Source organism: Lethenteron reissneri, unplaced genomic scaffold (assembly GCF_015708825.2).
Source record: "Lethenteron reissneri isolate LAM-NWPU_2019-01 unplaced genomic scaffold, ASM1570882v1 scaffold_1143, whole genome shotgun sequence".
NCBI classification, from domain to species: domain Eukaryota; kingdom Metazoa; phylum Chordata; class Hyperoartia; order Petromyzontiformes; family Petromyzontidae; genus Lethenteron; species Lethenteron reissneri.
Genome location: NW_026890831.1, coordinates 940 through 25,169, shown reverse-complemented (window position 1 = coordinate 25,169; position 24,230 = coordinate 940). Strand labels below are relative to the sequence as shown.

Below are 24,230 nucleotides of genomic sequence, written 5' to 3'. Positions count from 1 at the left end.
GCTATACAGGGGATGTTTTTTCTTTGTTGTGCATGTATTTGTATATATGAGTACCTGGCGTGATGTGTAAACATCACCATTGGGAAAACAAAGCTGGGTTGGCGTGGTCCTGGCCACACCACCGTTAATGTGGCGGACCAACCTTCATAGGTATCCAACAGTCAATAAAGCTATAAAATAATTGGGGGTCTGTGTTTTGTGCACACGTATGTGAATTTGTGAGCACGTGCGTGTATACGTGTGTGTGTGTGTGTGTACTGTATGGGACGTGGACCCCCCTGGTGGAGCATCTTCGCCGGTTGGAAACATTTAGGCTGGCCTGCCTACGATCCATCCTGGGTTTAACCAGGCTGGATTGTGTGAGGAGCTCACAAATCCTTGAAAGATCTGGGCAAGGTCCCATCAGTGAGCTCCTCCGGCAGGCAAGGCTGCGTTGGCTGGGTCATGTAGCCCGCATGCCCAGCCACCGCATGCCTAAACAGCTTTTGTTCGGCCGGATCGAGGGGGCTAGACGGGCGCGGCACGGGCTGGAGAAGAGATGGAGTGATGTGGTACAGGAGGACGTGGAGCTGAGTGGACTTGCCGATGACTGGTACCAGCGGTGTCAAGATCGGCCTCAGTGGAGGAGGCTCGTGAAGGACGCTACTGGGCAGTTGGAGGCAGTCGCCCTCCAACAACAACGGAGGGCGGAGGAGCGACGCTCACAACAACGAGCGGAGCGCCGGGTGGCTAAAGCACAGCAAGTTGGCACAGTAGGGGGCACAGGTGGTGCATCAGCCAGTCATCTCGGTCATCTCGGTCAGTCGACCAGTGGCACCTGGGTCTGCCCCGTGACCTCCTGCCAGCGGGCTTTCGACACTTCACGTGGCCTCAAGGTGCACTTGGCCTGGCACAAGCATCGTGGTGACGTCACCGCCACTTAGTGGCGAATGGCGGTTGTTGTTGTTGTTGTTGTATGGGACCAGGTGGCTCAGCGGTAGAGTGAGTGGCTCGTGATCAGGTTACAAGTTCAACTCCTGGTTGAGGGGTTGACTCAGCCCATCAACCCTCCGGGGTCACAAACATGAGCACCATTTTGCGGCGAAGTCAACAGTGGTTGTCCTATGGATAGCCCACCCACGCCATAGGAATGTGGAATTTGACTTGACTCTTGACTATATGTGTTCGTGCGAGCGTACCTCGATAGCGACCTGGAAGTGCTCGTGCTCCCTCTGCAGCGACTCGGCCTCCTCCAGCGAGCAGGCCGAGAGCAGCGAAGCGTTGAGCATCGACTCCCCATTACGGATCCAGCTCAACACCTGGGGGGAGACGTAGCGTGAGAGGGGGCAGCGGACAGGGCACGGCGCGACCAGCACGGGGCCGACGAGCACCGAGGAGGGAGGTTGGACGCTGGGTCGAGGGGGCGCAGGCACGGGCAGATGCGTGCGTCCGCGTTGGTGGGAAGACTGTCCACCCTTCGTGGCAACTGCAGCCGGAACCCATCCGCTGGGCCTCTTTCATCCCACAGAGATGCAGGCGTTATCGGTCCAGCTCGAGACAGGGGAATGGTAGCCTCTCTTTCCCAGCCAGTCAACTCAGTCATTACCGTCATCAGCAGCAGCCATGATCAATCCACTGCTGGATGAAGGTCTTCCCAGGCCGCCCCCACCTCTCATGGTCCCATGATGCGACAACCCATCCAATGCCTGCGCATGAAATTATCTCTTTGCTCAAGCTCCTCGGTAAACATCCTCTTGGACACAATGTCCTGTCCAAGCCCACTGACTTGATGTCACTAACCTGCATTTGCTCTCTGATCCCGGCAACCCATAGCACCTGGGTCTGTCCTGTGACCCACTGCCAGCGAGCCATCCACACTTCACGTGATGGCCTCAACATGCACCTAGCCTGGCACAAGCACTGTGGTGACGTCACCGCAACTGCGTGCTGAAAGGCGGCTATCGTTGTTGTTGCTGTGCGGGGCGGCGTGCATGCGTGTGCGAGGTCGGGTGAGAGCCAGCACCTGCTTGACCTCATCCTGGAGCTGGCACAGCTGCAGGCACTGCTCGAGGCGCTGGCGGTGCAGGTCTGCACTCCCCTCCAGCTGCAGCCTGCGCTCCTGCACGCACTGGAGCAGCTCTTGAACTCGCACACACATATCCACGTCCCCTTCGCAGACCACCTCCAGGCCTGGTGACAACCATACACGCGCACGTATGCGCATACATCAGTGGTGATGTTCACACACCGCACCAGGTACTCGTTTAAGGCTGAGTCGACATGCACACACACACACTCAGTTACAGGCACACACAGATTCTGCCGCTGCTGCGACCTCCAAGATCTGCCCTAACAGTCTCCCCCCATTTGCTCCGAGGTCATCCCTGCCTTTTGGTTGCTGGACTTGCTGTGGAGACCGCTCTAATGTCTATGTGGTTGTCACCACCCTGGCAAGCATGTTCCACCCAGCATGACCATTTTTCCCGAATAACACCTCCAACCGGAAAAACTTTACTCGGTTTTAAACGATCGAAGGACGGACGCTGCAGCAGAGACAGCAACAGAGACAATGAAGCGCCGACGCGGCTGACCTGCGGCCTGCTCCTCCAGCATGCACTGCATGAGCCCTTGCCCCTGCGCCAGCAGGTCCAGCGCCAGGTTGTTGAGGCCCAGTGACTTGTCCGAATGGAAGCGCAGCCGGCGCTCGGCCTCCGTGGGGTCCTCGGTGGAAAACTCGGTGGCGCGGCGCTCGATCTCCTCGTGCCACACCGACAGCGAGGACATGACCTGCGTGGCCGCCAGGGCGCGGGAACCGCACGGTGCGCGAGTTTCAGGTTCATTTCCTTTCACCAGGCAAGACTCCGAGCAACAACATAAAGACCAAGTATCAAAATTAAGCGAAGACGAAGATCCCCCGTATAGCCTGAACAGCACTTAACAGCACTTCCTCCAACGGATTGTTGGGGCAAATGCTGTTAGCGCGCATCTATGAAAGCCGGCACGGCACACGAGGAAGGTGGGTGGCCAGCATTATGCCCGGCTGCATTTGTCTCTCCAGTGGCGATGTTTACATATCGCACCAGGTGCTCATTTAAGGCTGAGTCGACCTAGGGGAGGCCCAGGAACAGTTAAAAAAAATCGTCACTGGTGTTGGTGGCCGTGAGCGGGAATCGAACTCGGATCGCCAGTTTCATAGCGCAACACACTAACTGCTCCCCAACATATACACACACACATACACACTCACACACAAACCTCAGTGGCCTCACGCTCAAACGAGCGGAAGCGCAACAGCAGCTGGAGCCGGACACCGCGCTCGTCAAAGAAGTCCTCCATGGAGGCCGTGGCCTCCTCCAGCTGCCGCCGCACGGCCTGCAGGTGCGCGAGCGAGCTGGCGTGGGGCGCTCCTCCACCCGTCCTACACGCACGAGCGCACAAAGACGCACGCAGGTCAATCGGTGCACATGGGATCCTCAGTGGGGAGTGGCGGTGTAGTGGTTAGCGCGCTGCCCTATGAACTCGGCGACCCGTGTTCAATTCCCGTTCATGGGAAAAACAGCGGTTATCTGAACCGGATACTTGTCGGCTAATAAAATAAAATTTGCGCGTTAATGAAATGTCTGGCGGCACGCGCCACAAGATCAAACAAGAGCTACCCGGGAAGCTGCGTCATCCGTCCACGCCACATCACCTCTCCAATCATTCCCACATGCAGCAGATCTCTTGGCGATAATCCGTTCATTTGTTCTTTTCTCAATCCGCTTGTCCTGGTGAGGGTCACGGTGGCAACATGTTGAGTTTCTATTAAATGAGTGTTCAATATTTATGTTCTTTTTTCCGTATTGTGTGTATATTATTAGGTTAGCAGTAGAGTATGAATAACTGTCAGAAAAACATCCATTGTATTTAGTATTAAATTAATGGGAAAATCCATTCCAATCGAGGGATACTTGTGTAATGTAGCTCTCAGAGACACCGTCCTGTCTTCTGTATATTTATTATTAACAAAGTCCACTGACAACTCAACAAGTAACCATGAGTGACTCCGTACACTGTAGTGAGACAACTCTACTCAGAGACAACAAAGCTTCTAGTCTCAAGACAACTCGCAGACGATGGAGACGACCCGATCCAAGGCGACGACAGCACACAGCTCCGGCTCGCGCTGGTTCTTAGTCTCGCCCGGTCCGGCCATGCCCTTATTCCCGAATTCTCCTCGCCGCACCTGCTCTGTCAATCACTGCCCTAATTACACTTTCCCGCCATTGGATCCTGTGCTCCCCCTCATGTGACCCTATCATCGCTCGTCCCGTTAATCATCACTAGCACGTCCATTAATAACCATGGTCCCGGGGAACCATACTGTCCCGCTATCGCTCCGCACTGTCTTTACACTTGTACTATGGTGCGTTGTGTAAATATCGCCACTGGGGAGACAAAGGCGGTCGGGCTATACAGGAAATCTTTTTTTTTTAATAGGAACCACGACACGTGCATCGGTATGGCCAGCAAAGCAGCCGGCGGCCGGGGGATGCTGTGCTGTGACAAGGACCGTGTCCTTTGGGATGAGTTCAATGAGCACAGTCTGCGTGTGAAAACCAAGATCCTGCAGATTCCAATGATAAAGAGCAAATATGATATAGCCATTATTTTGCTTCACGAGGCATGTTGACCAACTTATAAGGCCTTTAACCTAATTTATTAGGCCTCTGACCTAGTCTTACCTCACCTATGGGGCTGATAGCCTTACCAACAATCTATTTATCCTGGTTTATTGTCTGTGATGAGTCAAGCCGGTTTCACAATCCAAGGCTTCCTCTGTTTCAACAGAGATGGTCTGGAATGCTCTTCCTTCCGATATTAGGAAGCCACTACACCGATGTACTTTTCAATCTAATTGAAAACTCATTTGTTTCTAACTGCTTTTTGTGTCTAGTTTGTTGTCCTTCACCTCCAATGAGCACCGTTGGCCACGGTGCAAAAGAATTTCAACATACATACAAATAAAACAAAATGACCGAATGGCACCGTGACACAGGAAGTGCATTCCATGCTACGGAGCGTGCCCGCGGTGCCCCTGGCTACGGGACGAGATCGAGCGGAGCCATAAACACGCGGCTCAAACCCTGCCCCAGTGCGAGCGGCGTTACGCGTCGCTCCGATTAGAGACGACACGGCCCGGATTCCCGCAGGGCATCCTCCGGCGGTGCGGCAGTGTTAACGCGAAGAAATACCGCTCCACTGACTGCACCAGACAGGCCATACAAAGGTCCTCTATAAACTACAGGCAACATTGATTTAATCAGAGTGGAATTTAATGCGTTCCTTGTACCGAGTGTCAGATGGTTACGTAATGGAATTGCGGGGCTCCAACGCAGCGTAAGTGAACGCGTGCGGCTCCGCGTGTTTGTGTGCACACGTGCGGCGTGTGTGTGTACAAGTGGGCGTGTGGGGAGCAGTAGTGTAGCGGTTAGCATGCTATGCTACGAATCTGGCTACCCGAGATTTATTCCCGCTCATCGCCAACACCAGTGACGATTATCCGAATCGGTCCTGGGCCTTCCCGAGGTCGACTCGGCCTCAAATGAGTACCTGGTGTGATGTGTAAACATCGCCACTAGGGAGAGAAAAGCCACCGGGCATGGTGCTGGCCACCCGCCCCCTCGTGTGCCGTGCCAGCCTCCATAGGTGCTCGCTAACAGCACTTGCCCCAACAGTCTGTTAAAGGCTATATGGGGCGTCTTTGTTTTGTGTGTGAATTTTTATGTGTGTGTATGTATTATGACGTGTGTGTGTCATGATGTGTGCGTGTGTCGTGTGTGTGTATCATGTGTGTATCATGATGTGTGTGTGTATCATGATGTGTGTGTGTGAGTAATTGAGCACAGACCGCAGCTGCTGTATGAGATCGTCCCCTTCGCGTGCCACGCTGGCGATCGCCTCCAGGGTGCTGTGCTGCCGCCGCCGCCAATCAGAGAGCAATTCCTGCACGGCCTCCGCGTCGCCGCTCTCGCCGGCCTCCTCCAGGGCGTCGTCGTGCTGCACCTCCTCCAGCCAGCCCCACAGCTGCACGCAAAGAACAAGGAACCCCCCCGTGTAGCCTGAACAGGTTGTTGGGGCAAGCACTGATAGTGAGCACCTGTGAAGGTTGGAACAGCGCACGAGAGAGTGGGTGGCCAGCACCAAGCTAGGCCTCCTCGTCTCCCCAACGCTGATGTTTACACACAACCCCACAGACACACATTCAAGGCTGAGTCGACATAGAGGAGGCCCAGGACCAGTTCAGATATCCATCACTGACGATGGACATGAGAGGGAATCCAACTCGGACTGCGGGGTTCGTAGTGCAGTGCTTTAACCGCTGCACTACCGCTCCCCACGTGCAACAACAACCGCAATTTTCCGCTAAGTGGCGGCAACGTTACCACGGCGCTTATGCCATACTAGGTGCACTTTCATGTGTACGTGGGTACAAAGATTCCTCGTATAGCCTTAACAGACTGTTGGAGCAAGTGCCGTTAGCGAGCACCTATGCAAACCGGCTCGGTATATGAGGGGGTGGGTGGCCAGAAACCCTCCCAACCACCTTTGTCTCCCCAGTAGATGATTTTACACACTACACCAGTCCTCGTTGGAGGCTGAGTCGCGCACAAGCGAAGGTCGCGCTATGCGCTTTTCTCAACGCGTGGCGCCGCGGCGGTGTCCCTGTGCCGCACCTCGCTGACGCGGTTGTGGAAGGACACGGACATGTCGAGCAGCAGCTTGCGCTGGCCCACGCGGCGCACAAAGTCCTGCACACGCTCCTCCAGGGCGTGCGCCGCGCAGTAGACCTCCTCGGGGTCGCACTCCCCGCTCTGTGCCAGTGCCTCCGCCGCCTCCAGCAGCTTCTCCGCGTTCACGTATGTGTTCTGCGCAGGGTCACGGGGTAATGAGGTTGCAGGCAAGACCCAGACCATCAGCATTGTGTCTCCTCCTGCTATGTTAAGTGATGGAGGGAGTATGCTCTGGGCCATTTAGGAATTTCCTTGCTTTGCAGAAGCTCTGGACTTGATCGTTGCCGAGCTTTCAAATAGGCAGCTCGTTCTCCAGGTACAGGTGCAGCTCTGAAATGAATTGCTCATGCCACTGCTGCCGCAAGGGCCTCCACTTATGAAGAACCCCTCTAGAGGGTGCTTTTGCCTACTCTTCCACACTGGCAAGGCATCTTGGAAGAGGTGGGAGCACTCACACTTTACCCCACCGCACGCGACCTGTTGATCGGGCAAGGGATTTAATAATCTTGCACCATTGTTTCAACGGCCGTGAACAAATAGAGTTGTACCATACACTCACTCAGTTTCCAGTGTCCCTTGTAAAGGAGAGCTTTGTCTCGCTGGTCTGTGACCTGGCTATAAACAGAGTCCATCTAAGCATCATTCGTACGCGCCCTGCGCGTGGTCCACGGACCTGTGCGACCTGCTCGAAGTCGGCGTGGCGTTTCTGCAGCGCGCGAGCCCGGTGCAGCGACTTGCCCACCCCAGTGTGCTTGCTGAGGAACGTCTCCCCGTGCGTGTCAATCCACTCCAGCACCTACGACGTACGCACAGACAGATGATCCCCCATATAGCCTTTAACAGACTCTTAGGGCAAGTGTTGTTCGTGAGCACTTATAAAGGCCGGGACGGCACACAAGGGGGTGGGTGACAACAACCATACCCGGTCGCCTTTGTCTCCCCAGTGTTGATATTTTCACACCATACCAGTTATTCATTTAAATGCTGAGTCGACGCAGATGAGGCCAAGGACCAAGTGCAAAATATTTGTCACGAGTGGGAATTGAACTCGGGTTCCCGGGTTCGTAGCGCAGTCCCCTCACAACTGCACTACTGCTCCATAGCGCACGCAGCACGCACACACACACACAATACTGCACCACAATGCACCTTGCCACACCTAACATTATCACAGTCGTGGCATTTACCACCAGGAGTCCGCTGGGCACCCTTCCAAACTGCGCACAGACTCTGGAAATCTAGTGCATTGTATCAAGGAGCAACAGGGCTTTAATGAGATGTAATAAGGTGTGAATAGGTGCGACGAGATGATTCAGAAATTCAGCTGCTGCGTATATTTCCCCAGAGGCCCATGCAGCTGTGAAGGCATGATCAGCCCCCACCTCCACCTTGCCTTTCCCTTCTGTTCCATCTCCAATACCAAGCTCACAAGCCACCGCGGGCTCACGGCCTCGCCTTTGGTTTGCCCCGGGGCCATGCACGGGCATCATCACGCATGGTGGGCACCTGTCTGACGTCCTGCTTGAAGACGAGAAGCTGCAGCCGCTGGTGCAGGCGCAGCTTGCGTAGCGTGCAGAGGGCTTCAAGCTGCCGGTGCTTGTGCAGCGCCTCGTGCACGCAGTCGAGGATGAGCTGCACGGCGCCCGAGTAGTTTGCAGAGGCCGTGAGCGACTCGGCACTGCCGGGACTCAAGGGTCGCTGCAGCTTCTCCAGCAGAGATTTACCCTCCCTGCTCACCTGCACAAATACAAGGATTTCCCCTATAGCCTGGACAGACTCTCCTGGCAAGTGCTATTAGCAAGCACATGTGAAGGCTGACACTGCTTACGAGGATGAGTCGACCTAGGGCAGGCTCAGGACTGATTCAGATAAACGTCACTGGTGTTGGCCATAAGCAGGAATTTAACTCAGGTCGCTCGGCTCATAGCGCAGTGTGCAAACCTCTACATTACGACGCACGAGAACACACCTGGACAAATAACTACACACGCAAAGTGGGTGGCCACTATGCTCGAGACCCAGGAGAGGTTCAAATATTTGTCACCGATATTGCCGTGAGCAGGAATTAAATCTAACCTTGGTCTCTGGTTTCGTAGCACGGTGTGCTAACCACTGCGCTGCCGCTCATCACACCCACACCTGTATACACAGGATCCAAGGTCTCAACACCTCTGCGGTTGTGCCCAAACCCGTGAACGTTTGCCCAGGTGGCCGCTCGGCTCGGGCATCTGTGCGCTGCTGTCCGTGCGTGACCGTGCACACACGGCCTGCGTCGTCTTCGTTGCGGCACGTGGGTGTGAGTGACGTCCGCACTGGAGATGTTTAAATAGTTTTTTTGACATCATCCGTAAACGCATGAGCAAACACTCTTTAACAAACCGGTTACTACCGGTTTGCCGCACGTATAGAAATGTATCAAGCAATAAATGTAATGTGTTTACCGTTTTAACTGAGAAACGAAGTGAGCTGCCAGGGTGGTCAGCACACTGGACTTGTAATCCAGAGGTCACCGGGTCGATTCCATCCCCAGGCGTGGCAGTTGAAACAATGGTGCAAGTTTCTCGAAACTCCACGGTCAGTCTATTATCGGCAAGTCGCGTGTGGTGGGATAAATTGTGGGTACGATTACCTCTTCAAAGCGTGGAAGAGTAGACCAAATACCCTACGGAGCTCCCTCTAGTGGAGGCCCTTCCACCAGCTGCAACAAGCAATTGCAGGGTTGCACCTTTACCTTTTAACTGAGGAACCGCGCTCCCCGTTAGTAACATTCCACTGGAATCGGTTACCGGGTCCTGACTTTCGGAACCGGCAATCGAGTCTGAGAACGGTCACCTGTTTCCTAGGCCGTCGACTAACAGGCCCTTGGCCGTACCTCCGCGTAGGCCTGGCCGATCTCATCGGAGAGGCCCTGGTGGCGCAAGATTGCAGCTTCTAGCGAGTGGATGTCGCTGGGGAGAGCTCCCTCGCCGCACGCCTTGCACCAGCCGTCCACGTTCGCCTGGAACTGCACACGCACGCAAAGCAGCCATGTGAGTCGCAGCCCTTTAAAGCAGCTACATCAACACTATCCAATCAATGCACAGAGTACAGAACCGCCTTCAAGAAAAAACATTAATAACAGGCGACGCTTTAGGCCATGACCCTACGTTGCCTAATTTAAGGCGGTGTTATTGATGATTGTGTTACATTTGTATTGTGCTCATGCTCCATGCCAATCGCTGCATCACTAAACAATTTCCATATTACAGAACCTATTACCAACCTACCAGCTAAGCTTTACTCCTAACCATGCTGCCGCCATACCCCAAAAACTATCCCAAGGCCCACTGACCTATTTAACTCTCTTTCCGAAGCAACCTGGCCACAAATGATAGGTCAACAAGGTGGCTTAATGTATAGCAGCCAAATACTCTAAACGCATGTGTCTAACCCCACCCACGCTGTATCGATGACCCCGACGACGACCACGAGAACGATCACTCAGCCCGTACCGACCCCCGACCGCGGCGACCCGCCCAAGCCCACGCATGCACCTGGTCGCCGCGCAGGTGGAAGCGCACGGACATGGAGAGCAGGAGGCTGCGCTCGTCGATGGCGGCCGTGAAGCCCTTCCACTCGCGCTGGAGCCGCTCGGCCGTCTGCCGCAGCTGCTGGGCCGCGTAGTGGCCGCCCTCCGCGAGGCGCCCCGCCACCGAAACGATGCGGTTGATGTTCACGTATGCGTTCTGCTGGAGCACGCATGCGCATCAACACATGTCCCCTCGAACACGCACGCGCGTCGAAGTACGTTCGCCCTTGCGCGTTTGTTTTGTTTGACCGGGTGAGAAATTGCGAGATCGCGGTGAGTCTAGTTTGCGAGAGTGACTGAACTGGGTCAACGAAACGTCAAAAGCAAGTACGTAAAAATAAAGTACAACGACGAAGCGAATGTAAATCAGGGCAAAACTGCCACTTTGCGGGAGATAAGAAAAAGTACAAAAACACAAATAGGAATTAAATGAAAATTAATTTCCAGGTACGTGTGAACCTGCTCCCCCAGGCGAGAGAAGGGCTACAGCTGTTATTTTCTATTTGATTTTTCCCCACTAATTACTGAACACTGGGCCCAAAGGCCTAACGCGTTAAGTAACCAAATCAACGAGGTGGGGATTGGGTGCTCCACCCCAGATACTGCAGCAGGATCCAACTTTGGAATAATTTGGGCTTTGTATAGCAGCAACGTGCGACGCCGCAGCTGCCGTGCGGGCATCCAGGATGTCACGATTCTGGAGGAGCCGTGAGCCAGAGGGGAGAGAGGTTACCATGGAGTTCATGGCGAAGTGGGAGTGCTGTGTGTGCAGCTCGGATGCGTGCTGGTGGCCCGAGCCCATCTCTGTGCAGCTCTTGAGGAACAGCTCCTTGTTGTGCTCGATCCAGTCAAACATCTGTGGCGGTGGCAGATGAGGTCACATATTGGGCAGGGAGGGAGCCAAAAGAAAGTGAAACCTTTCAGTAGCTGGCTACGAGTTCCAGCGCACTCCAGCTGTTGAAACACACACACCGATATACCGACCAACGGGAGTGGAAAATAGCAACCCTCATGCGGACCACTGTGTTGAGTGGGAAATCACGACTACACCCATCAATCATCAATCTCCTGGGCTCCATACTAAAATCTAAAACTATTTTTTTTTTACCAGGTTAGGCCCAATAAGCTATATAGCTCTTTTTTCAGAAGCGACCTGGCCACAATTGATAATTAATTTAACGAAATGGCTTATTATGCCGAGATTTATAGAATCCAAATTCTCGAAACGCATGTTTCTAAATGTGGAGGGAAAAACCGGAGGACACTGAGAAAAATGCACGTGACCACAGGGAGAGAGACATGCAGGCATCAGGGCCAGGATCAAACCCACGACATTCTGTAAATGAGGTGAGTTACGGTCACGCAGCCTTTTCCTGTTTAAATGTTCACGTTTATTTTGTTTAACCAGTTGAGAAAATTCAAGAGAACTCAAGAGATCAGGATATGGTTTACAACACTTATATTGCACTTTCATAAATGCATTAGCAACTCAAAGTGATTTCCATCACAAATTTTTGAAGGGCACACCCAGAGGCAGCTGTCCCTGTGTGGCACAAGGTGACTCATCACCGTTCTGCGAGTAGGCATTAGTCTGCCAGGAGGAGCGGATGATTGCTGTGCAATCCTAATTGAGTAATTTCTAGGTATTTTTTTCAATTGACACGCTAAATGACACCAGCATGCGATGGCCTCCCCCTTTTCGAACAACACCACGGGATGTTTAACATCCACTGGGAAGCAGATGATGCGTACTTTACGGTTAATACACCCGCAGTATTAACAAAGGCAGCCTGCCGGATTAGAACCTCCGCAAAAATCTGTAAACACACTACCACTGGTCCATGTTCTTCCCACTGCCTAACAACTTCCACAGCTGGGTCAGCAGGCAGCAGCCTCCAGCCGCCCTGAGCCCCGAGCCATACCCACCCCCCTACCCCTAGGGGCACCGACGGCCTCACCTTGTCGGCATCCTGCTCGAAGAGGCGCAGCTGGAAGCACTGGTCCAGCTTGAGCTTGCGCACGTGCCACACCTGGTGCAGGTGCTGGCGGGTGGTGTGCAGGCGCTCCGTGAGCCCGGCGAGCCACGGGCCGAGTGCCTGCAGGTCGGGGTTGCAGCGGGGGAAGGCCTGCGCGTCGCCCGAGCGCACGCGGGCCACCAGCCGCCGCGTCTCCTGCTCCAGGGCCTCGACAGGCGCCGCCAGCACCGTGCGCTTGAGCCTGGCGTGCTCGCTCGCCAGCTGCCGCGCCCGCTCGAGCTCCCCGGGGGAGTCCTTGCGCGCCAGCATCTCCTGCGACGCGGCACGGCGGCACGGCAGTCCTTACTATCGCGTAAAGAAGGTAAAGGTGCGGCCCGGCAGTGAATCTCTCGCGCCACTGCCGGCGGAATGACCTCCACTAGATAGAACTCGAGTGAGACCCGCTCACGCAGAAGACGTTGGTCTACCCCCTTCTACGCTGAATGGACGTCTCGGAAGAGGTGGGAGTACGCACACTTTTCCCGACCACACGCAGCCTGCCGATCGATGGACAGAGTCAATGCGGGGGGGGGGGGGGGGGGGGGTTAAAAAACTTTGCAATTCTTTCAAATACCGCGCCAGGAGATCGAATCTATTCGGTGACCTCTGGATTGCCAGTCCAGTGCGTTCACCGTTCCACCATGGCAATACCAAGGCAGCGTCCCGCTTACTTTCTTGTACATAACCACGAAATCCTGAGTGTCGCTTAGAGGATGTAACTAAAAAAATAACGAAGCAGACAATACGCCTTCTTCCCATATCTGTCGCTCCACGTATAAAAATAAAAGCATTTTTTACACATCACATCAGCCACATGGCCTTCAGCAGTATCGGTTTTAGTCAGCCTGACTGCTGATGAGACAATGCATGTGCAGTGGCCTCAAACGGAGACTCTTGGAGGCAACACGTTTATTAACATCAACACGCTAACACAAAGGGGTAACAGCCCCTTTACCAGGTAACATGCTATGATGGTGGACCACCAGGCTATCTACACTAATTACACAGTAACTACCATGGACCGGACCCAGCTCGGGTCCGGGTCGACATGTTGGAGACTCTTGCAGAACGAGGAACGCAGCACGAAGGATTCTTCAGGATGACAACAGCAGCTGGTCCCACTGGGGGCCCGGCTTATATCCTGTATGGTGGGGCTCGCTCCGCCCCTAGCCACGGCCACCTTCTGGAATCCTTGAGGAGGATCTCCAACTCAACACGTGGTCACCCCAGTACCCCCCTTTGGGGGTCCCCAGGTAGACACCTCTGGTCACGTGTCCTCCGGGGTCAACCCGAGTGCCACGGCCCCCTGAAACCCCGTTCCGAGGCTGGCACCCTCGCACCCTATCCTGTAGGGGCTGGCACTGCATGCAGTGCGTGGTGCCATCTATTGCTGTCAGTCAGTGCTCCCCAAGCCCCGCTAGGGCCGGTACTGCATCCACCTTCAGTGTTGTCTGCGATGTCGATGCATCGTGCGCCGTGCCTCTTCCAGGCTGGCTTCACGTAGTGACATGCAACGATGTCACGACACATGTTCAAAACCGGTCCGGGGTTAGTGAGTATTAAAGCAATGCCGTGTGGAAGAAACGCCTGCCTATGTGTTTTGCGCCTGTCGTGTACGGCTAAATAGCCAGGGTCCCGCATTGTCCCGCGTTGCGTCCGCCGGTCCCGGTTACGGAGCTCTCCTCTTGTGTAAAATGGGCCAAGTAGAGGAACAAGCAGAATGTGAGCCTGCCCCGGTATCAGCGTCAGACTTAGGGAGAGAATTCAGCCCTCCCCTGACTCAGTCTCAACGCTGCTCACCGTGCTCTGCAGCTGCACTCGCCTGCCCTTGACCGCTAATCCCACAGTGACTCTTTGACCGCTAATCTTGTCGTGACGCACTGGGATGGAATGCCGCACGGCAGCGTCTGCAAGATGTGTTCCGGATGTCATCATCATCTTCAGCAATGATCAATGCATTGCTGGATCAAGGACTCACCCCAAGCCACCACCACCACTCACGATCCTCAAATGCAACAATCCACCCAGGACCTGAATATGGAACTTAACTCATCGCTCCATCTCCTTGGTGTGCGTCCTCTCAAACGCGTTCCATTCCTTGGCTGCCACTCCGTTATTATTGTTGACCATCATTCATCATCCCTTTCAACGACGTGTCCTGCCCAAGCCCACTTCATTTTTCTTGATAGTTTTGATGACGTCATTAATCTGTGTATGATAACTAATCCATTTGCTCCCCTCTCTGTCTCACAATGTTTAATCCAAGCATGCATCTCTCTCCATTCTTCTTTGTGCACTTTTAATCTTTAATTCTATATAATTTATTAATGACCACAGTGTTTCTGAACCTGTGTAATAGCAATTTGTACTTCGCACTGGGAATGGAACACTGAGAATGTAGCATTGCCTAATCAACACATAGGATCTATGTGAATCAACACATAGGATCTAACACAGGAGGTTAATGAGATTAAAAGATTTTAAACTAAACTCGAGCTACATGATGACAGAATTCATCAACCACGTGAGCGGAACACTCCCCGAGATAGCAATGTGGATGGCAAATGGAAAGAATGAGATCTCAGTGGAAGGGACAGCATTGACAGAAGACAGAGGAACTTGAGACCAGATTTTTTTACATCAATACCCTTACACAAGGATTCAACCAACCATAACTCCAGGTGTATTATCCATAATAAAATATTTAAAAATACTTTTAAAAAAACACGCTTTAATGAAATGTACTGTCCGAGCTGCCCCTCCCCCTGCCCCATTCCCCCATCGCCCCTCCCCTCCTTCCAGAACCCCCGCCCGTCGGCGTGGCTCCCCGATGCTTGCAGTAACGTAAGGGGGACCGTGGTGATTTACATGCAAAGTGAGTTGAGCGTGGACAATTAGAGCCGTTAAAAAAAGGTTGTTTAATTTGTTTTTTTAATGATAGAATATAGTATTGTCATCAGTATGACATACCTATACCAAGTTTGCAGTCGATACGACATTGGAAAGACGGTTAAAACTGAGTTACAATATTTCAGGATACGACGACAGATTGAGTTAAATAAAAGCGTGTAAAATGATAAAAAATATGTTTTGAAATTTTTTTTGATAGAATATAGTCTTGTCATCAGTATGACGTAGGTATTTCAAGTTTGCAGTCGATAGCAAATTGGGAAGTGGGTAAAAATTTAGTTACAAGATTTTTTTTGAGGATACAAAAGACGGAGTGGGTTAAATAAAAGCGTGTAAAAATACTACGCACCATCTTATTTCGTGATGGATGTTAAAGAGCCTGTGATGTAATTCGCAAAGAGTACGCCATTGTCTGTTGGAGTCATGGTCTAAATTTGAAAACAAATCTACAATTACTGTATACAAATCCATGAACAGTCAAGGCTCCCTCCTGCAAAAACTTGGCAGAACCATCCTGAAAAAGTGTTCTTGAGACTCAGTCAGGCTTTCCCGAGTCAAAAAAACATAGTAATAATACACGAGGCTTTAGCAAACAAATCAAGACTGAGAGTTCTAAGTACAATGGCCTCTCAATTGCCCTCCATGGATGTGAATCCATCACTAATAATACAACAGATGATCCAATTTAATCGTTGGGGACACAGTCGTACACGCACACGCTTGCTGTTCTGTCGATGGCAAGCATGAGTCAGGAGTGAAAGAACTTAAAATAGAAATAATCTATCGAAGGAAATCGGCCAGAGAGCTGAGCCACCCTGGAATATATAATCATGCAAGTGTGATGGAAACAGGCGAAGAGAAAAGTTGTTACCAAGATGGGGACACAGCAATACAGAGAAGATGAGAAACAATGCAGCAGAATGGCAAGAGATTGGAGGAAGCGGAGTCTGCTTATCGTGTATGCCACAGAGTCTCACGGGGGATCTTCTCTAGGACAGGAAACAACCCACGCTGCCTGGCACGGGGAGAGATGGGCAGCGCAGCGCAGCGCAGCAGGGAGGACGTGCCGTTACCTGCAGCTCCTCGAGGCGGGACAGCAGGTGGCGCGCTCGTCCTGCCAGTCGCTCGGCTGCTCCCCGCATCTCCAGCCACTCCTCGTGCCTGTAGTCCAGCGAGCCGTCCAGCTCGCTCGTCAGCTGTGCCAGGTCCACGACCCGTGCCAGCCCGTCCACCGACACCAGCGCCGTCTGAACGTTGTGCAAGCAATAATGGGACAGCTGCCACCTTGGGTCCCCACGATTAAACTATAGCAGGGCACTGGAATTTACGAGATATGATGTAAGGCCCTCTGAGTTGCCAAGGCATTTAAGCAACTGCTCTATCAGTGCAAATCCTCGTCTTTTTACTGGGCTGTGTGGCTCATTTTACCGTATTTATGTTGAACTTTTTTGGCACCGTACGTAGCCAGGGGTACAGGAGCTACACTGAGTAAGGGAGCCACACACTCGAGCCACGATGTCGCGTGGTCAATACAGAGGAAGACACAAGCGGTGGGTAGTGTCTCTCATTTAAGCGACATTCACTGTGATAATTTGATGGCGGTGGAACATTATAATGCAACACATCAGTTCAGATCACGGTTCCAAAAACTAAAAATATATAATAGATGACATTTCGGATGAGGAAGGAGGACCATTTGAACCCCCCCAACAAGGATTTGCACTCACAAGCCTCTAATTATGAGCCACTTGCACTACCACCGAGCCACCTGGCTGGCCGTGTTCAACGCTGGTACAAATATACATTAGCCTTGTTTCCCTGTGACCGTGGAAGAGACATTGATGGGGCGGGGGTGGGGAGGCAGGCACAGGTGCGTGGTCAGTCACTTCGAGCCACGTGGCCCCTGAAGCAGCGGGCCATGGTGCGGGCCATGCCGGCCTATCCTGCACGGCTTGTGCCTGAACTACAATGGCCGCCATCTGCGTGTCCTCCCAGCTCCCGTCGTCTCGACGCTCTCACCTCAAACTCAAACTTGGAGGAGCCGAAGTTGGTTTTCTGCTTTTGCCAGAAGTTGTCGGGTTTGATGATGAGCGCTGCATGTACACGGCCGGGCAGCGCATCCTGCAGCGTCCGCAGCAGCAGCTTCACGCCCTCCCACTTGGAGCCGCGCATGTCCACAACGGCCGTGAAGCCGCGCCGGCCCGCCTCCTCGCTGGAGACGCGCAGCAGACGTACGCAGCGACGCACGACCCACACAGACAAACAACACACTTACACAAAGGGCGTGGATTACCCTGAGGATGGATAGAGTTAAGGCATGGAGCACTAGGGCACGGCTATTGCTTTGCCAGGCTGTGATGGCTACGCATGCCTGTAATCCAGCACTGTGGAGGCAATGAGGGTTGATGGATTACACAAAAGATGTGAAACTCCCTTCCCCGTGGGCATCGAGGCGGTGCCATAACCTGGCCCACACGGGGACGGCGGTACAACAAATAAGAGGACTCACCAGTTCCATCTGTATGGAATAGAGTGTTTCACCTTCGCATGCGTGGGTTTTCTCCGGGTACTCCCGTCTCCTCCCACATTCAATGGCCGATAGGCCTTCATATTTAGAGGACCACAGAGCTTGGTCAATTGTTGGCGGTAGCTCACTGCCTGGTTGCGGCCTTCCCGCTCTCTGGTTCCTCCATGTGCCTCTTGAGTCCTTCTCTTTCTTCACGAGCGAGTGAATACCGTGCAGCGGCTGCGATGAATTACAAGTTTAAATGGTTCTGGAAGGCATACCTGGGCACGCTGGCCAGGTAAGCGATGAGCTCACGGAGATCATCAGGCCGGGCCCGCTCCAGGCTGCCACGCGCTGGGAACATGATGATGGGGCCTCCTTGCCGATCTCTCCCACCTGAGTCACACGACGCATAGAGACATAGATACCCCGTATAGCCTTCACATACGGTTGGGGCAAGTGCAGTAAATGAGCAACTATGAAGGTCAGCATGGTGCCCTTAGGGGTGGGTGGCCAGCACCACGCCTGGTTGCCTATGCCATCCCAATGGTGATGTTTACACATCTCACCAGGTACTCATTTAAGGCTGAGTCAATGTAGGGGAGGCACAGGACCAGTTTAAATATTCGCCACTGATGCTTGTTCTGAGTGGAAATAAAACTCAGAGCGCCGGGTTTAGAGTGGTGCGCTAACCAAAAAACGACACAGACAGCCAGCATTTCACCACCAATTCGAGATGACATCACAACAGCCTGTCCCAGGCTTGGTGCACTTTAAGGTCACATGAATTGTTAGCGGTTCGCTGGCAGGAGGTCCAAGAGCAGACCCAGGTGTTCTGGGATCCACCTAACGTCCAGCTCAAGTGACCATTGAGGTGGCGCTCATCTCTTGTTTACAGCCCTGAGCCAGTAGTGGAAATTCCCCAGTCGATCCAGAGGACAACCACTGGTGACTTGCCCACAAAGTCATACTCATATCGACACCAGAGAGATAATAGGCCGGGTCAACCCCCTGCCAGATTATGAACTCACAAGCGGATTGAGAACCGCTCACAAACACACACACATTACACAAGCAGATACATACATACACACACGCCGGCCTGTGTGTATGGGACTCTTGCATGTATACAAAATTAAAACGGACAGAGGGCACTCATATTCTCACCAGAGAGATAGGCCACTTTGTCCTTGAGCAGGGGCAACACGCTGTCCATGGCTGGTCCATCGTTGGCCACGGCCCCTGCATGCACCGACACATTAGGAGCAGTGTCACTCTTGGCACAGAGTCACGGCATTCGCAGCCGCCACCCGCGATGAAGGCGGCGCTGGGCCAGAGGGCCAGAGGGCTCGAGAATCTCCCTACTGCCCCCCCCACCAAAGACTCGGTGATGAGGGCCAGAGCCCCTCTCTCCATTGTGGTAAACTCGGCCACTCGATTCCCTGCGGTGCACGGGGGGGGGGGGGGGGGGGGGGGGGCTGGGAAAGAGACGAGCACAGGCTAAACGTGGGCGCAAGGAGTCATGTTGCCAATTACCCCGCACATGTCAGCAACTGGCACTAATTAATTGGCGCCACAATTTCTTAATTTAATTTCGGAGGCACGTCAACAGTGGGGCAGGCGCTCCAGGAAAGAGGAAGCGCATGCGGCTCATTGGGCCCTCGCCCCTCCGGGCCCCCCCACCAGCGCCGTCACAACTCCGAGGGAGTGCAGGAGTGAGGTGACCTCATTACAAGCCCACCGCCTCCTCCTCTCTGCTCGGGCCCGACGGAAGGGGGAGCAAAATAGAGCGCGGGTGGTTGTGGCAGACGCACAAATGGCAACTGCAGGCCCCTGGGGCTGCTGCGCACATCTTTACTCATGAATGCCGGTCAACATTGGATGTGCGGTGTTGAGTGCCAACATTCCATGTTAATGGGCTCACATTTCTCACATGCATGCGAACCGAGGACTGCTTGACAAGGGCGGCCGGCACTTCGCACGATGCGGTGTTTACTAGCCGTGCTATGTTGCCGTCATTAGCAAGGGAATGGGAAGGGCGAGGTGAAGTGTCTCCTGCCAGCAACTCCTGGTCTCCCGCGATGGCTGCGTTGGTTTTTGATAGCATCTCCGCTATGAGGTGGACATGACGCTCAAACCCGCAGCACCTGCCGTGCGACGACAGAGCGAGAGAGTCACATAGGCCAGCGTCCCCGATATCCCGATAGCCCGAGAGCCGATAGCCCCCACTGCCCGATAGGCGGCCTTGCTCTTTGATTTCCCTTTCCCATCATAGGTAGATTCCCCCCGTGTCCCGACCGTGACGAGAACGCACGCACACGGGGAGTGTTGGCGAGGCCACACAGCCCTCACCATTCGCCACTCCAGGTAGCCCGGTGGAGGCGAGGACATGCAAGTACTCGCAGCACACATGTGCCCGCTGTCCCATGCCCACTGATAGATTAAACAAACAATCAATGTGCCCTAGAGGTGAGCCAAGGTGGCTTGCGCACCACCAGCAGCCCATCTCTGTCCGCTTGTATGTTCAGAGTGGAGGCCCGCTCTGGGCTGGGCCCCAGTGGTGCTCATTCCTCGCTGGCCGTGAAGCCGTGGGCACAGACGATGCTTCCAGTGTCAGCACGCTTACACACACATGCACGCATTCCCCACGACAGGTGCCTGGCACGGCGCCTCCCCCATGGAGCGGTCCCCGTTGACCCCGCTACCTTTGTGGGTTAATTACCAGGGTAAACACGGCTCATCATTAATCACCAGGGTAAACACGCGCGTGCCGCACGTGCCAGCCGAGGCCAGAAGTCCAGAGCACTGCGGTCGCACACGTAGACTCTACACTGTGGCGCAAGTGCGAGACCCCTGCAAAATCTGCTTCTGCGATAACCGAGGTAACCCTGATCCGACTCGAGCTGCGCTAAGTGCAGGGTTGGCACTTTGCTCGCTCGCATAAGGGTTAAGATTAGGCGGATGTGTGTACGTGGCACGGTCATGCATACCCGCAGCTCCTTCGAGATGTAAATGGCCGATATTCAGTGAGCACAATGTACGTATGCACACTCGCAGTACCACACACATTTCACATTACCATAATATCAGAGTCACGGTATTCGCAGTCAGTGCGCAGATACAGTACACAGTGTAGTGTCACAGGACACAGAGCCAGAACTTTACGCGTGCAAACACTAGGCCTATGCCAGCTAGGCGTTTCGCACATCTGCCCAGCGTGGTGCATGTCACATCTGCTGGCGGTGGCAGTGGTGGTGGAAACAGTATGAGCCGTCCTATTTTTACGTTAATTTCTGTGCATATATCCCCGTGGTCAGGTCCAATGCAGAGACACGGAGACAAGGACACCGGTGCAGGGACACTGACACATTGACACGCAGACACCGAGACAGGGACACGAACCCCACGCAGGTAAACCCAGGCACCAATCTACATAATAGGCAGAGTCACGTCTAGTTGGATGAAAGTTTCACACGAACGATCGCTGCACGCAACCACACAGACGCTTGCTTGCTGCACAGACAATCCCTGTGCACAGCTGTGCTCATGGGGGGCCTGGCCCGGCCCAGCCAATTGAGGTCGCCCCTGTCCTACGGCCGCTGTGGGCCCATTATCTTCTGGGTTTACATCTGGAAGCAGGTCACGGTCACGAGCCTCCTCTGGCCTCAGATCGCCCTCGATTGGCACGCACATGTAATTCCGTGACCTTAACAAGGGCCGCGCACGGGGGCCCATTACTTAAAAAATACTTCCAATCGGACACCGGGCAGCGCTGGGTTTCCGAACAGCGCACCCTGTTGTTGTTGTTGCAGCTGCCTTCCCGTCCCGGGGGGCAGCCAGGGAGCGGTGCCGGAGGGTGGAGAGAGAAGTGGGGCCTCAGAGGTCCCTAACAATCGGCGGAACCAGAGGCGGACGCCCGACATCACGGGGACCCCCCTCCCTGGGACCCCCCCCCCCCCCCGCCTTTAATCATAAACAAGAGGAGGACACGTCATTAACGAGTTTCCATTCATTCTTCTGCTTGAATAAGTGCAACCTTGTTTCAATCAAGCTTCTTACCAGGCACTGTTTTATTTCATCCATGCTGTGTTCAAACACCACACTGCAGGTCATAACACTTCTCTCTGGACTTTGTACCTCTCACTGCTGCACTTCACAATTCCCTCCCATCGCCTGTTCCCAAGCTCCTATAATAACCTTGCTCAAGTTAAGACAAGTGTTAACTCTGTATCAATTACGACTTTTAAAGTGCTGTTTGTTGCTGCCCACTGGACGTTGTCACAATTTAGGCCTATGCTTAGCTAATATGTTTATAATAACAATGGGGAGAGTGAGTGTGAATAAAAATGTGTACGTCCTTCCAAAAGACGAAACCTGCCCGCAAACCAGATCACACATGGTTCTACAGTTGTAGAATAAGTGTGTTTCGCACGCAGAGAATGCGACGAGTCAAAATAATCTACGTGACAAATGATATCCAATCACATGCAGTTATGATCAGTACACCACTGTAGGGGCGCCACGGTGGCGAGATGTTAACTACCTCGCCTGGTATACAGGAGGCTGTGGTTCGATTCCAACCCTGATGCCTGCATATTTTTCTCCCTGAGCTCGCGAGGATTTTTCTCCGGATCCTACGGTTTTTCCTTCCACATCCAGAAACACGCGTTCAGGGTATTTTCCTGCTATAAATGTCTACATGACAAGCCACTTCGTTAAGCTATCATTGGTGGTCAGGTCACTTCCGAAAATTTGAGTAAAAACAACACACGAGTCACAGCATACAATGCCAGTAGTCGTCAGTAAAGAGAGGCTTGTTGTGAAACACATAAGCTGCTGAACTTATTCAAATAAAACATATTTATTTGCATATGCTGCTGCATTGGCAGTGGTGCACAAGCACAAATAACAAAGCACTCTATACATTCATCAATAACGCTGTGGCCCTAAAAGGGAAACACATGTGATATATATAATACATACCGTTTTGGACAGTGGCCTTATGGAAATCTCTCTTCGTAGCAGAGGAAATGGCGATTGCTCCAGATACATCATCTCTCTGCTGTAAACGGGGCATTGCCTGAAAACCCTCGTATCCTGTTTTCTACTCGTTCTGGCCACGCAATTGGTGAGGTGTGTTTGTTGTCTGTCACTTACCCGACTCAGCTTATTGGCCAATCCGATTAAAAGCCGAGAAGTAGAGTGATACATGCCACTGCCACGAATGAGCATAGGTTGTGTGGCTCACTGAGTGCAATAACGAGTATGCGAATGAGCACGCCATGACCATGTATGTGACGCGGGGACAGAGGCAAAGACTGGGTTCAGGTTAGGGGTAGAGTCAGGGCACTGCCCTGAAGGCAAGATTCCGATTGGCTACAGAATGATTTTCCAGGGCGGCCGCTGCATTTCACACTGGCGCGGAAAACTTGCCGCTGTGCACACACCCAGCCCTGCTCCCACATCACCACCACCCTGCCTCCCTCCCCTCCTACCCCAGTGCCGCTCTTGCCGAGCGGGCAGACAAAAGGAATGTTTGTACTTAGTTGTGTTGCTAATGACATGTCTTTTGAACTGTATGCATGTGACGCGTGTATTGTCTTGTTTTGTTAAGGGGGCCTTAGTGCGATTCACAAAACACGCCTGCCCCCTAATCCACGCGACGCGTGTTCGGGCCGCCTCGGTCATTCAGCGCCCCCACTTTCACTGCCTCCGTCAGCCCTTCAATTGCCTAAGAAGGGAAGTAGTCAAAACTCACAAGTCACTCCCCTCTGGCCCTATATAACCGCAGTGCAGACCACAGAAGGCCTCCGAAGGGGGAAGGAAAAGGGAGGGCCAGACCTCTGGTCAAACGTGTGTCTTGGTCTCGGTACGATCACAAACTTTTCCGCTGCGCGACTAAAGTCAAGAACAGCCACCAAAACCGCTACCATTGTAACCCCTGCCAGGGGAGTTTAACCTCAGGGCCCATGTAAACAAGCTGATTTTTTTTTCCAGATTAACAAAAAGAAATGCCTTACCATAAACCGTGTTTGGGTTCTGTGTGAAGATTAAACAGTACACTGTATAATTGAAACAGTCATACGATGGCTGAGAGCAGCCACAATTTATATGCATCGTTATAACATAAACTATCTTTTGCACAAATTTCATGCAGCAATGGAATGCATTAATACGTACCAGACGTTTGCATAAACAGAGCAGTGAGCCTTCCAAAGGCTTCCAGCACAAGTGATAGCCAATGTTTTCCTCTGCACGTGATTCAACCAAAGCCTCTGCTTCTTGATATGAGCTGTGAACTGCAGATGAATGAAAAGTGGAGCTCAAGGTGTGCAGCATGGCCTACACAAACCGTCATGCACCACTGCTATCGATTTTTTTATATTTCCACACAGTTGGGCACAGGCCCAAAACACCAGATGGCCAGCAACAAACAGCACTCTCAAACACAATAGAGGTTTCTTAGGTAAGATTGCGAA

At 53.1% G+C, this 24,230-nt stretch overlaps 1 protein-coding gene across 1 annotated transcript in view; it reads right to left on the bottom strand.

Moving 5' to 3' along the window:
* Nucleotides 1–23,959, bottom strand: part of LOC133361567 (triple functional domain protein-like) — a 77,400-nt gene extending 53,441 nt beyond the window's left edge. The window contains 17 exon segments of the mRNA XM_061580494.1: nucleotides 1,179–1,298; nucleotides 2,003–2,169; nucleotides 2,571–2,766; nucleotides 3,235–3,397; nucleotides 5,870–6,045; nucleotides 6,696–6,887; nucleotides 7,426–7,548; nucleotides 8,259–8,489; nucleotides 9,625–9,756; nucleotides 10,286–10,480; nucleotides 11,054–11,176; nucleotides 12,279–12,608; nucleotides 16,319–16,492; nucleotides 17,265–17,457; nucleotides 18,033–18,147; nucleotides 18,919–18,993; nucleotides 23,932–23,959. Of these exon segments, the coding sequence (XP_061436478.1) occupies nucleotides 1,179–1,298; nucleotides 2,003–2,169; nucleotides 2,571–2,766; nucleotides 3,235–3,397; nucleotides 5,870–6,045; nucleotides 6,696–6,887; nucleotides 7,426–7,548; nucleotides 8,259–8,489; nucleotides 9,625–9,756; nucleotides 10,286–10,480; nucleotides 11,054–11,176; nucleotides 12,279–12,608; nucleotides 16,319–16,492; nucleotides 17,265–17,457; nucleotides 18,033–18,147; nucleotides 18,919–18,993; nucleotides 23,932–23,944 (2,718 nt within the window). The 5' untranslated portion in view covers nucleotides 23,945–23,959.
* Between the last annotated feature and the right edge of the window lie 271 nt (nucleotides 23,960–24,230).